Raw genomic sequence first — 13,209 nt, 5'->3', positions numbered from 1 at the left:
TCACTTGGGGATTACCGCACATCAACATTCCATGTCATTCTGAAAGCTGCATACTGGCACTGAAGATTTCAGTGTTGATCTACTGAAGATTCCCCCCAAAACTGTGAAAGTCATGCTGCATGCACAAACAAGTTGTTGCCTTACTTTCAAAGCTTTTGCCAGAATCTTGACTGCGAGAACAAAGAGAGATCATTTCACGTTTCTCAAGAAAAGCATCTGATATCAGGAATCAATGGTGAAGTATTCAGCTATTTTATCTTTTAAAAATAAATCTCCCACCTTTTAATACATCTGTAAGTATTCAGAAGGACCTGTTTCTGAAGCCACTGTGCATGCAAAAACTTCCAGTGAAGTCAAGTGATCCCATGCATAGAGACTTAAAAGAACAGGTGGAGCGTTTCCTGTTATTACTTGGCTGGATAACAAAAATTTAACTGTGATAATCTCAATCTCTGTTAAGACTGAACAGGTCAGCTCTTGCATGTAAAATCATAAAGATATAAAAATAAGCTATTACATGTTCTCAGTAATAAGAAAAATCAAGAAAACAGACCAATGAGTTCCCTTGTTTTGGCCTCAATCTCTCCCAAAAGAATCTCAGGATTGGCATAGATTTTTTCTTCATCAGCACAATAACTCTCTAAAAATTTCCTATATTCTGGATCTGTGAAGAAAAATTTTTGAATTATGTTAATACTTTACAATGCATGACAGAAATGGAATCTATTTTCCACTGTGACACCAAGAAAATATGTTTACCGTCTTCAATGCTCCCGGCTTTGGCATCTTTCTTCTTCAGCTTCTTTTTTGAAATCTTCTGGAATGGAGCAAATTCAACCACTGCAGGATACTCCAAACCTTAAGAGAGATTAATGCTTAATTTTTTGAGGGGGGAGAAACATTCCTTATATTCAAGTAAGATTTTCAAAACTCTTGAAACTTGTGTGGGGCAGTCTTACTTGGAATCAAAGGTAAATGTTTCTACAATCCCATCCTAAACTTGACATGAAAAATTACATGTAGCAGTAATTTAGATTCAAACCAAAATAAATTTATATTTTAATCATATATATAAACAAACGTTAAATATCTTTTGGACATGCTAACAAAGACTGACAAAATGAAGATGACCACTGTTGCACAACAGAATTCCTGCATCATCATTTATAATTCCCTTTTAATTCTTCACAGATATTCATTGATTAGAAAAAAATACATAACATCTCAGCCTAACCAGTCATAAGTACTACTGGGAAATGAATCTGAAACAATTGGGTTTTGTTGCCAAAAAGCTTACAAAATAAATGCTGGGTAATAGGCTATAATAAAACATACCACCTTCTTTCAGAATCAAAACCGTAAAACTCAGCATATAGAATTGTGTGAAGCTTCTTTTTTCTTTTTATGATGGACTACACAATTTCTTGCCTGTGTTTACTGGCATGGATTCTTTGTTTTGAATTCTGCTTTGAGTACTGGATTCTTCTTTGGACTGGAGTCAGAACTGTGTGTAGCTTTTGAATTTTGCCTGGTTTCCACTTGCAGCAGGTTCAAGATTACACTTTGCTCAAGTTCACTTGGCTTAAATCTGCTAGACCATTTGTTAACCTTATTGAACCTGGTAATCCTTGTTTTAATTTTAGCCTCATAAATGTAATGCTGCCACAAGCCTAACCAGAGGGCACCTTCGATCAAAACTTGTGCTCTTTATATTTGCACAAACAGTCATGCCAAACTGGCCAGCTGTGTCCAAGCTCAGTTTTGCAACACTGAAGAATGTGCTTAATTTAGACAAAGGGAAGTCTTGGCAGAATTGTAATTTCTTTCTAGTTTTTAATTTAAAACACCCATAATTCAAAATCTGAGAATGACACACTGCAAGGAATGTGTTGTTCTCCATCTCTAGGAAAATCCATCTAAATCTGATTAAGTTAGAAGCCTATAAAATACCTCAGGTAGGAAATGCTGAAGAGGAATTTGTTAAGTTTGACAGACAGACTCTTTAGAGACCAACTCTCCAGTAAGAGTGGACAGGACTACTTTTCGCAGGACCTACACAACACTGAGTGTACAGATTAGACAATATCTAGTCAAGAAAAATCTCTATCTGTTTTATACAACCCATGCAATTTTTTACAGAAGGTGTGAGTGAATGAGGCAAAGAACTGCTAAACGGAAAGCACCATTTCTTGACTATGGCAATTTCATGCTACTGTAGGAGACCTGGCTTTATCTACACCTACATTACAGAGCTTTTCTTTACTGTTGGGCAAACTTTTGCAGACTGAACATTTCAAAGATGGCAATTCAATTTTGTCTCTCTTGTTCTTGCAACTCAACTCATGATGTCTGCAAATGCTCTAAAAAGTCAAGCTGTACATATGTCAAAGTGGGCAACCAAAATGATGAAGTAAAGTTTTTGTCTTGCTTTTTCAAAATGGGAATAAGTGGCAGAACTTTATCTCACAGAAACACACTGAAGATGTAATGATTCATGCTTGCAATGTGTTTGGTTACTGTTGTGATGAATTGTGAAGCCTGCATAAGATAATTATCTTAATAGGATCTCGATAGTGTATTGTTTAAGGCACAAGAATGCAGATAAAGCATGCATACCATATAGACAAGCAAGACTGCATGGACAAATACATTTTGCACTTCACTATCTTTTAAGTGCTAGATTTTAAGATATTTTTATGTAATTAACTGTATACTGAGAAAAAGTGGCATAATTAGCATAAAGGAAATAAATTAATGTTCTAAAATGGTATATGCATGCATACACACTTAATATCTTACAAACAGTCCAACCTTTATTATCAATGAAGACATAGCCATCAAAGCGATCTCTAAAAAGAAGGATGTCCTCAGGATTTCTAAAGTTAATGTACGCTCTTGAGTAGAGATGAGGATAAAGGCTGCAACAAGAAACAATTTCATTTTCTGTTATTTACTATTCTGTTCAGGACTAGAAAAAAAAAAGAACTAGAAGGATCACACTGCAGTTCTCTTCTTTGAGAAATGGCTACCTTAAACATGCATCTCAAAGTCTTTACATACACATATCTAATTATACATATGACAAAAAGTAACTGAACACCTGAGTTCCTGGATACAACTGTGAAATTTATTCTGAGACAAGTATTTCTAGTTTGTCTCCCTAAATTGCAGAGCATATACCTACATTGTTCAGCATCAAAGCTTTAAGTCTATATTTCATGATTTAAGAGATATGAATAAACAGCAGTGCTTTTGGGGAACTTCTTGGGCATGCTAAGTCTTCCGTTGCTGAAACAGGAGAAGGTAAGTAAAAGCTCCAACTGAAAGGGCTGTTGCTAAGTTGTCATTGTATTTAAAGAGAGTTCCGCCTTTAAGAAAGATTAAATAAACTAGTAATTGGCAAGATAATCCACTGAATTATATACAAAACAAATAAACTCCATCTGACATACATGTGTATGAATATATATGCAATGTCTAGTTGTGAAGAAGAATTACCGTGAAAATCCAAAGCATTTCTAGCAAAAGAACGAACAGGTACTTACCTAAAATAATTTTGATTCTTCCAGAATTTATTGGCATAAATCCCACTCCAGGGATAAACGTTTAATGTGCCTGACAAAAACCTCAAGGTTGGCACACCACCAACCACAATGAGACTGAGGTAATTCAATGAATTACCACCCATTCATTGTGAGTCATGGCATGTACACGCTTTAAACCCCTGCAACTGTGCTCTAAGTTTGCCTTAAACTGCGTACACGCTTTAAACCCCTGCAACTGTGCTCTAAAACAGTTTGCCTTAAACTGGCTTCAATGATGGCTATGTGTTACACCAGGTTTTGGAACATATCTGAACACAAGCCCGTAACTTTAAAATACCTACGTTCATAATACTGTTGTCACACATGGCTGACAAACTCACCACCAGCAGCAGGAGGCAATAAACACACACAGTTGCAACCATATTTCAATCCAACAGCTATTTCAGAATTGGATTTCACAAGGAGTGAGAAAGAGCAAAAACAGGGGTTGGATCACAAGATCTACACACATGTGGTAGCTCAATGCAACAGTTACTACAAACTAAGTCTTTTTCTTTTTCAAACGTGCATCATTTGATGGATTCCACTTTGGGTGTTAGAAGGTGACCATAAAGAGCAATGCTGTCAAGAACTTACCAATGATTTTGTAAACCCACCAAATTCATGTTCGAAATTGTAGACAGGAGAAATGTTTAAGAAAAAAAATAGAGGGCTTTTTTCATTTAGATGTTTTGCAAGTACCAGCTATGAAGTGTTTCACACAGAGGACAAACCTTTTAATTCTAAGGAAGAGCTACTTCATCCATATATACTCACTATATTTTGGTATTCTAGGATGGTAATAGCATTGAGTGAACTGTAAGCAGGCAACCACAAAAATGCCTGCTAGGGCATGGCTAGGGCTATGCTGCTGACACAAGGTAGTGCTGAAAGGTGCTACAGGCATGGCACGCTCCCTCATCCGCCACAGCCTACAGGTGCCACGCAGCTACGGACCGCTTGAGAGCAACCTCTAGGCAGCTTGACCAAATGAGCATGGTGTCACGTGGCTTGTGTTTTGTCATGGGGTTCTGCAAACCCTACAGAGCCCTCTCTGATCAGATTTGCAAACCTCCAGTCTGCATATGCAACACAAGGTATGTCAAGGGTTGCTGTGTGTGTGCCAGCTTCCTTCTCATCGGTTTCAAGGCAAAAAAAAAAAAAAAGATGGAATGTAACACTTTTCATAATTACATACAGTTAAAAAAATCATTAAAAAAGGCCTACAAGTGTATGTAAAGGAGGAAATTTTATTGTGGCAATCTATAGTTGTGCTGGAAGAAATGTCTTTGTGCTGCCTAACAGCTGGAATAGTGAAGAAGTCTCTTAGATAACTGGTGCCCTCCAGGCCAACATAAACTTCCTTCTCTGTCATGTTAACAGGGCTATTCTCATGTTTCGTGTTCTTTGATGTTTAAATTAAATGAGGCCTCATATTAGAGATTGATATGATTATACACTTGAAGCACTGAAGATTCACAAGACAAAAATAGGCAGCTTGAGGGAACATTATTTTTCAGTCCAGTTACTATTATCCGAGATTGAGAAATTGTGTTTCAGTTCCTAGTCTAAACCACCTTTTCAGTGTTTTATCCATCTTCAGTTTTTGTAAAAATCTAACACTTCCCATAGATGAAAGACTGGGACTCAGACAAGTGTCCCAGCCACTACATTATTGTGGCACTTCTCTGTCTCAGTGCACAGCAAACAGCTTCATCTTATAGTTGGATTTTTTTTTTCTGCAGTAACTTAGAACCTTATGGTTAGGCATATAACCATCATGAAACAGAACTGGAAATACAAAGATATTCCTTCCTTGTTTCCTTTAGCTTGTACATCAACGCCATCTGTTTCATCTGCTTTGGCAACACAACCTTTTCCTGGTACACAATGTAATATTTTTCTAACATTTTCAGCTTAGGCTTATCAGAGTGAGTATCTTTCAAAACAGAGAAACATTTGGTATGGTTATTAAGCATTAGTAAGAAAAAACTGAGTCTGAAATGTATAAACAGGACTCTGGAAAGCAGAGATTTAGAATTCACCTTGCAAATAAGGGATCCAATGTTGTTGCTATACATTATTAGTATCTTCAAGAACTTCACTTGCATCAGCAGAAACATACAAAAATATAAAAACATGCTTGTGCACAGCAGGATATTGATGTGCGCAGTAGCACAGTAAAATAGGATTGTCTGTCCATTATTGTTGCTATGTATCAGGGTGGAAGGTTGTAGAAACACGGTTACAGCAACACTTAGCAACTACGAGTTCCTTCCCTGACGAAGACCCTTCTACAAATAAAGAGCTGGTTCTCAAATGAGAAACATAGGAGCAAGTTAGATGTCAGTGCTTAGTGTATAAAAGCCTGATCTCTGAGTGCTTCAGACCCGTCTCACACTTTTTGCCCAGCAAAGTATGCAGTGTGCCAAAAAGAAGCGTAAAATTCACTCTCTGAATGGGAAGCTAACTAGATGTAGCAAATCAGAAATGCTTAGCACTGGCCTGCATACGAAATTCTGTCTCTTACTCTGGGTTTCAGACACCTGACTTCCAACTGCAGCTCCCACGCCCCCACCCACCCTGGATTCCCTCTTCACCCATCCTCTGAAAACCCACCAGCATGACAGCGCAGCGAAGATTGCACGGGGCTTCACAGGGCTTACAGGGACTCTGTGGCTAACACCCTCTCCTAGGAAGAAACAGCCCTGCTCTACTTTTGCACATTATATTCAGCAGTTCTTGGATAAAGTACAGCTTTTGCTCTTCAGGATTTTGCCTTCCAGCTGAGTCCTACAGAAGGGCCGCTGGACTCTGTGCACCTCCTTTTTTCAAGTATCTACCAGCATAGATTTCATTTGAGATTTTAAATTCAGTTTTGAGGTTGCACTCTAAGTTTTATAGTCAGACAGCTGGTTCTATTTTGCCATATGTTTCCTGTCTATAGTGCTGCTTTCCATCCGTATCATGTTTTGGACAGATGCACTGCACATGATGTTGGCATTTTTGGGACTGCACTTAGAGCAATCTCTATGGAAATAACCCAGATGAGTCTGACTACACACATTGCTTCAGTACAACACACGGTCCCCTTGTTGTCTGCTGTGTGGTCAAGACCACTCGATCTTTTAGGTTACATGTATTCTATAATAGTTAGTCTATCGTCTCTTTAAACCCTTGCTTTTGTAGTAATTTTAATAACACATTCTAATAGTTTACTTCTACAAAGTATCTTTTAACACAATTGTGTAAACAGAAAGGAATTTTACATGGTTATCTACAATATAAACAGCAACATGTAAACTATAAAAACAGCCACCTTAGTAAAAATACCATCACGGTAAGCATATACATATGTATAGTTCTCTAAATCTAAATTTTGGAGTGTTAAATAAATTCCTCCATCCATTCATGTATTATATAATTTCTGATCAAATGGATAACTCATCATCCACATCGTCATGTCAAGCCAAAATCTACCCGCCTTCATCCTCTTGCCTCTCACCTTCTGTGGTCATTCACATAGTGGATGGAACTGGCATCACTTTAAACTAAATTAGCCTTCCCTTTTCACAGATAGAAGTGAGCACAATTTGCCCGGCGGTGGAGAAGCAGAAACACTCTGCAGTTGCGATGACAGACTGTCACTCCTCCCATCAGAACAGAGTAGTGGCAGTTCTCTTGAAGGTCTAAGGGTGCTGCCCCTTTAGAGTTGCAGTTCCTGGGTGCACGCTGCCATCCTACAGCATTAATGCTATTTGCCTACAATAATCTTGAGCAAAATGTTGGGAAGTTATGAAGGGAAAGGAGGCTGTTTGCAAGCAGCTTTATCCCTGACTGTGATATACGGCATGAAGTCAACTATTTGACTGGCTTTCACATAAGCAAAGTTCATGTTCAGATCTTACTTTTAAAACCTCACACTATTAACGAGTCCTAGCACTCAGCCTTCAGTGCCAGTCCCAAGGGATGACCCAAATCCTGCAGGGACAGAGCTCAATCACTTGAGTCAAGTTTTAGAAGACTCAGAAACATTTACATGCAGACAAAAAAAGAGTATCTGGAAAAAATAGTTCACATTTGGAGTCTGAGAACAAGACAGACCCTCAGGAAGGCAGAGTCTTTATTACCAGCTATCGATGCTGTGTCTATCCAACAAACATCCCTAAAGGCCATAGAATCAGTCACAGAAACAGTGTTTTGTTTGCATTTTGATGTCAACGTACAAGGGAGAATAAATGTAATGCAGTGAATCAGATGAATCTGAAAAAATGAACGAAACACAATGCAAGTCACTTTCTTAAATGATTTTACTGAAATGGATGTAACTGAAAGCGTTATACATTAATGACATTACTTAATCAAATGAAATTTTCAGAAGTTTTATAACTTGTCTATGGTAAGACACTATAAACTTAAAGATAACCTTCGGACTGCAAAAACAGAGAAACTGGACTTGATATGCGTATCTTGTTTGTTTTGTCCTCTAGGCTGAGATGACCTTGGAAATAAAAATCTTGAAACAGCTATACTTAGACCTCTCTAGTCCTCTTTCCAACAGCAACTAGTAGAGGATGCTTTGAGGAAGTTTATTAAAAAGGGGAAATGATACATTAACACTTCACCTAGAATATCATTTCAGCTACTTGCAGCCTAGGGACTTTGTAATACAGAACTTGTATCCTTGTGTTTAATATTCTGACATGGAGTTCTATAGTTTAACGGTGGTGTGTGAAAAAAAGTCTGCACTCCACAGAAAACCTAATGAGCTCTTAGAAACTTCTGTTATCTCAAGTTACACAGGGTGCAGTTAAACTGCAATGTTACAGCTCTTAAGGTAAACTTGTCTGCTGCTGCATCGTAACATTTGTATGCCCTGTTCTCTTCCCAACAAACAGATCCTCTTCACTGAAGAGCTTCTCCAAATCATTCTGTTAGATGATATGCAATTTGCTTTTAATCTTCCCATGTTTTCATCATCACTTGAATTCTCTTGACTGGTTGCCACTACACATGCAGTACAGGATCTAGAAAAAAGCTGATCAGTGAAAGACAGAGGGCACTGTAGAGAGAATGTGCCCACCTTGCCCTGTAGCTCTTCCTGTTAGCTGGAATGGCATGAAGAGACAGCCACAGAGAGTTTTCTGAAGTTTTGTGAACTGTCCATAACATGACAGATTACTGTGACACAATGCTTTATACTCAGGAAAGAGTTCTCCGCTGGGTAAGAGGAGACTAAGACTCACTGTATTAATCTTGTCTCTAACTTAGAACTTCTGAAAGTTTACTGTATATTCTAGAGTGTGTAAACATGTAAAGAGTTAAATCATAAACAGATTCACAAACAGATGTACATGGGTATGTGTCAGCATTTGGGCAAGGTGATCCTGGGCCAGTCAAAGAACAAATAATCAGGCAAGCTAACACACTGCAGAACTACAGCTAAATGCCCATTTAAACTGCATAGTTTGCTGAAAGAAGTTGAGCCATACAAACCTTGTGAAGATGAACCCATTCAGAAAAAATACATCTTTTGTATGAAAGCTTACGTTTTAAGAAGCAAGATGAAGCAAAAAAAAAGTGGATAGGAAACAGTTCATGCTGAAAAATTCAAACTTGTATGAAAACACTTTTTTCTACAGTTTAAATTGTGAAGGCAGAAGAGAACATGAATCCAAAACTCAGGAGGAAGAGAACATTTTTCTCCCAGATCATTATTTTATTGCAGGGCTCATACACAGGACTCAAAGAAACTGACAATCCAAGTAACATATATCAGAGATTTCATTGTTCCAAAGAGTTTAAAAATGTGTATTCTTTGCTTGCTGCATCTTGAAGTCCAGTAGCAGAACAACAGAAGAAATAGAGCTTTATTTTCTTCAGACTTTTTTTAATTTTTAATCACCAAGATCTGCTCTTCAAGGCAAATGAATTTTTGAAGTGTTTTAAGCATGACCTCATCCTTCTACCAGAATGAACTACCGTGTCATATATGCGATCTAACAAACTTTTTTGTATATACGTATGTTCTGTCCCTAGCTATATGGAAGTACATGACAAATAACATGGCATGAGAAAAAAAACACAGTATCTTTTATCAGTAACCTGACATGGATGCAGCTAAACGAGTGGACAGCAAGATTTTTGAGTACTCCAAATTTCATCACATAGAAGTAGAGAGAAAATGAAACTCTATGTACAACTGCTGTCAGTGCCTTCTCTTTTCTAAGATGGCTGACTCCATAAATTCTTATGCCAACAATTGTTCTGGAGAATTAAAATTGTAATTTTTTAACTGTTTCCTTGCATTTGTGCAGCTAAACACACTGAGGACAGAGACACTCTTCTCCTCAGTGAATTTATTGTTTGCCTTTGACCCTTATCAAACGAACAGCTGGGACAGAAGCCTTGAAGAGACCCATTTGGGAGTATGGATGATGAGGTTCAAAGGAGACATGGAAGTAACTACAAAGACTTTCCATCAGACTAAATACTCCTCTTTCCTAACTTCACATCCTTTGTGGTTTTACCAGAAAAGCTGAAGCACCTACTATTTTGTCGCTGCACATATGTGTCAGCATGTCACCTAGGTCAGGCAACTGCCATAAATTTTCCTAAATAGACATTCGTTCCTTTCTGATTGTGGAATTGACTCTGCAAGAACCTATAAAGTCAAAGTTAACTGCCTGGTAACACAGTGGTGGCAAGAAGTGGCAGCATCCTTTCAAATAGAACCAGCCCAGGAACTAGACTGTTGAAAGTGCAATTTCTCACAAGCAAGTCCCCACAAAAGGAAGGCTATCTGCTCTGGGTGGGGTCATCCCTAACTTTAAAAGTTGGTCAGCAATAAGCATAGATGATCCCTCTATGGTCAATGGAAAGAACTGGTGCCTGTGGAGGGTGATTCATTGCACACTAAGATAGGCTTAGACAGGCAAGATGGATCTTATACTTTAGGTTTTCAGAACACATGCAGATGTAGCATACAGGGTATTTTGTTTATTTTAGTGGTTAAGTTCCTTCTCTTCTGGAAATTGTTTTGTTTGAAAGGGAATCTTATTTTACCACTCTGATACCGAGTAAATTATATAAATATACTAGCAATTCTGATTGATTTTCAATAAACCACTTTGTCTTTTCTTTTAAGTCTGCATGAGACAAAAATGAATAGAACTGGATTATTTGAAAAAACTGTATGAAATAAACACAAAAACATGTAAGCAAACAAAGGAACTAAGTTCTGATGAAAAGACTTCTGTGATATTTGCCCTAGGTTGACTTTCTCACAGCTGATAAAACTGCCTGTTGCATTTTACCAATGAAGGTTAAAAGAAACATCAGGGTTTCAAACAAAATTATGCCCTATTCATATACAAAAATTTTTTGCCTCTGCATATGTATCCACCTTTTCACAAATATTTTAAGTAACCAAAACTAACAAAAAAGTATGTGATTTGGTATGTGCAAAATACCTTAATTAGTTTTTAGCACCTGAAAACCTACACAAACAGCTCATCCTCACCTGGGATCAGCAGTGCAAAACTCAAAATAGTCATGGGCAGGTAGAGGATGTAGCTGTTCCTCCAGTTGCTCCTTAGTTAGACAAGGAGGAAGCCGTCGAATAACTACCTGCATATATAAAAGAAAATGGAGATTTATCTTTGATCTAAATACTGTAGAAAGAGACTAAACAAATCATATTACTCCTTTAAAAGTTCTTCCTCAAATTGGGAACATCAGTTGGAGCATCAGCCTCCTAATGATTTACCTTCTTGGACATGCTGACAGATGGAACCATTTTTCTATCTCAGTTTCTGCTATTATTGTAAAATTGTAAGACAACTGAAATATTCTGATGAAGAGCTTGAGAACCACTACAATGTAGCCAAGAATAAAAGATATTAACAAGAACAACAACAAAAAATATTGACTCACAAAATTTTTTAAAGCATCTCTTCAAAAAATTATTTAAACTAACTTTTAAGTCTTTTATTACAACAGTATCTTGGTGCATTAGGTTTATGCGTCCAAATGCTGGCTGCAGGGGGCTGCAGAGGCTGCCTCAGTGAGAAGAGGCCGGGGCTGCCCTGTGCCAGACACAGTCCATTCCAGCTCGTTCCAACCGCCCCACCACAGGGCATGGCTGAGCCCTGCAGCCACCATGGTGGAACCTCGAGTGAAACTTATTTAAGAAAGGACAGAAAAGGCTGCACAGCAGTGTGAGACAGAGGAGTGAGGGGAAAAAAGTGCAAGAAACAGCCCTGCAGACACCCAGGTGAGAGGAGGGGGAGGAGGTGCTCCAGGTGCTGGAGCAGAGATTCTCCTGTAGCTCCTGATGAAGACCATGGTGAGGCAGGCTGTCCCCCTGGAGCCCATGGAGGACCACGGTGGAGCAGATTTTCGCACTGCAGCCCCTGGGGGACACCATGCCACAGCAGGTGGAGGTGCCCAGAAGGGAGCTGCAGCCCATGGAGAGCCCATGCAGGAGCAGGTTTTCTGGCAGGACCTGCAGCCTGTGGAGAGGAGCCCGTGCTGGAGCAGGTTTATCCTGAAGGACTGCAACCCACGGAGAAGACCCACACTGCAGCAGTTCACAAACAACTGCAGCATGTGGGAGGGACCCCTGCTGGAGCAGTTCATGAAGGACTGTACCTCACGGCAGGCACCCCACACCGCAGCAGGGGGAAAGTGTGAGGAGAAAGGAGCAGCAGCGAGGAGCAGTTATGTCCTGTCCACAACCCCCATTCCCCATCCTCTGGCTCTGCTTGGGGGCAGGGGAGGTAGAGCCTGGGAAGGAAGGTGGGAAGGTGTTTTAGCTTTAATCTCTGCTTCTCACCATTCTACTCTTAATTTTTTGTAATTAGCAATAGAGTAATTTTCTCCAAGTTGCATCTGTTTTGTCTGTGATGGCAATGTGTAAGTGTTCTCCCTGCCTATCTTGACCTACAAGTTTTTTATCTTATATTCTCCCTGCTGGGGGAGGAGTGAGAGAGCAGCTGGCTGGGGGTCTGGCAACCACCCAAAGTCGACTCACCATGCTCAGGTAAACTGGACAATAGTAACGGCTGGGACACCATATGGAAACCTCTGAAACAGAATGATGCCAGCACACAAAACGGTAAAATGGCCATCAAGCTTCACACAGCCTATTTCCATCTCTTGACAATATCTGAGTTTAAATGGATGTAACTTCCAGCTACAGCGATTTTCAGCGCTTCCGTTTCCCAGTTTAGGGAATGGGAATAAATCGAATTTCACAGTACCCTACATAAGTACTCCTTGAAAAGTGCTCGAATAAAGCCAGGGAGAGAGAAGCGCTCTTGTCCTTGCGGGCGCTGCTCTGCCACGGCAATAGCCAATCTTGACTTCTGAAGAACGAAAAGTGAAAGGGCACGCAAATTCGCAGCGCTGCTGCTGGGGATCTCAAAACACTGAAGTGAATCGACACCCTCCCTCCGCAGCCCAAGAGCCTTCCGTTTAAACGCCAGAGCCTCCCGGCGCTAGACTCGGTCTGCTGCGCGGGGCCTACCGGCGCCATGCTCCCCGCTGCAACCTTCCTCCCGCCCTCAGGCATCCCCCACCAGGGACGCTCCTCGCCGCGCCCCCCCGGGTCCCTCCCCTCCCC

At 39.7% G+C, this 13,209-nt stretch overlaps 1 protein-coding gene across 2 annotated transcripts in view; it reads right to left on the bottom strand.

The window, feature by feature from the left end:
- UPF3A (UPF3A regulator of nonsense mediated mRNA decay) overlaps positions 1-11,863 on the bottom strand; it is a 23,993-nt gene extending 12,130 nt beyond the window's left edge. Inside the window, exons 1-5 of one of the 2 annotated variants that reach the window (XM_009638915.2) lie at positions 11,353-11,364; positions 11,107-11,213; positions 2,812-2,918; positions 760-858; positions 554-664 (exon numbers count right to left, since the gene is read on the bottom strand). In XM_009638915.2, the coding sequence (XP_009637210.2) occupies positions 554-664; positions 760-858; positions 2,812-2,918; positions 11,107-11,213; positions 11,353-11,364 (436 nt within the window). Of the gene's footprint in view, positions 1-553; positions 665-759; positions 859-2,811; positions 2,919-11,106 lie in introns of both variants that reach the window. The other variant, XM_035894398.1, reaches the window with a different exon arrangement.
- Positions 11,864-13,209: the final 1,346 nt, after the last annotated feature.

The sequence above is a fragment of the Egretta garzetta genome, unplaced genomic scaffold (genome assembly GCF_000687185.1).
Source record: "Egretta garzetta isolate BGI_Z169 unplaced genomic scaffold, ASM68718v1 scaffold5, whole genome shotgun sequence".
NCBI lineage: Eukaryota > Metazoa > Chordata > Aves > Pelecaniformes > Ardeidae > Egretta > Egretta garzetta.
This window is presented reverse-complemented; position numbering and strand designations above follow the sequence as displayed.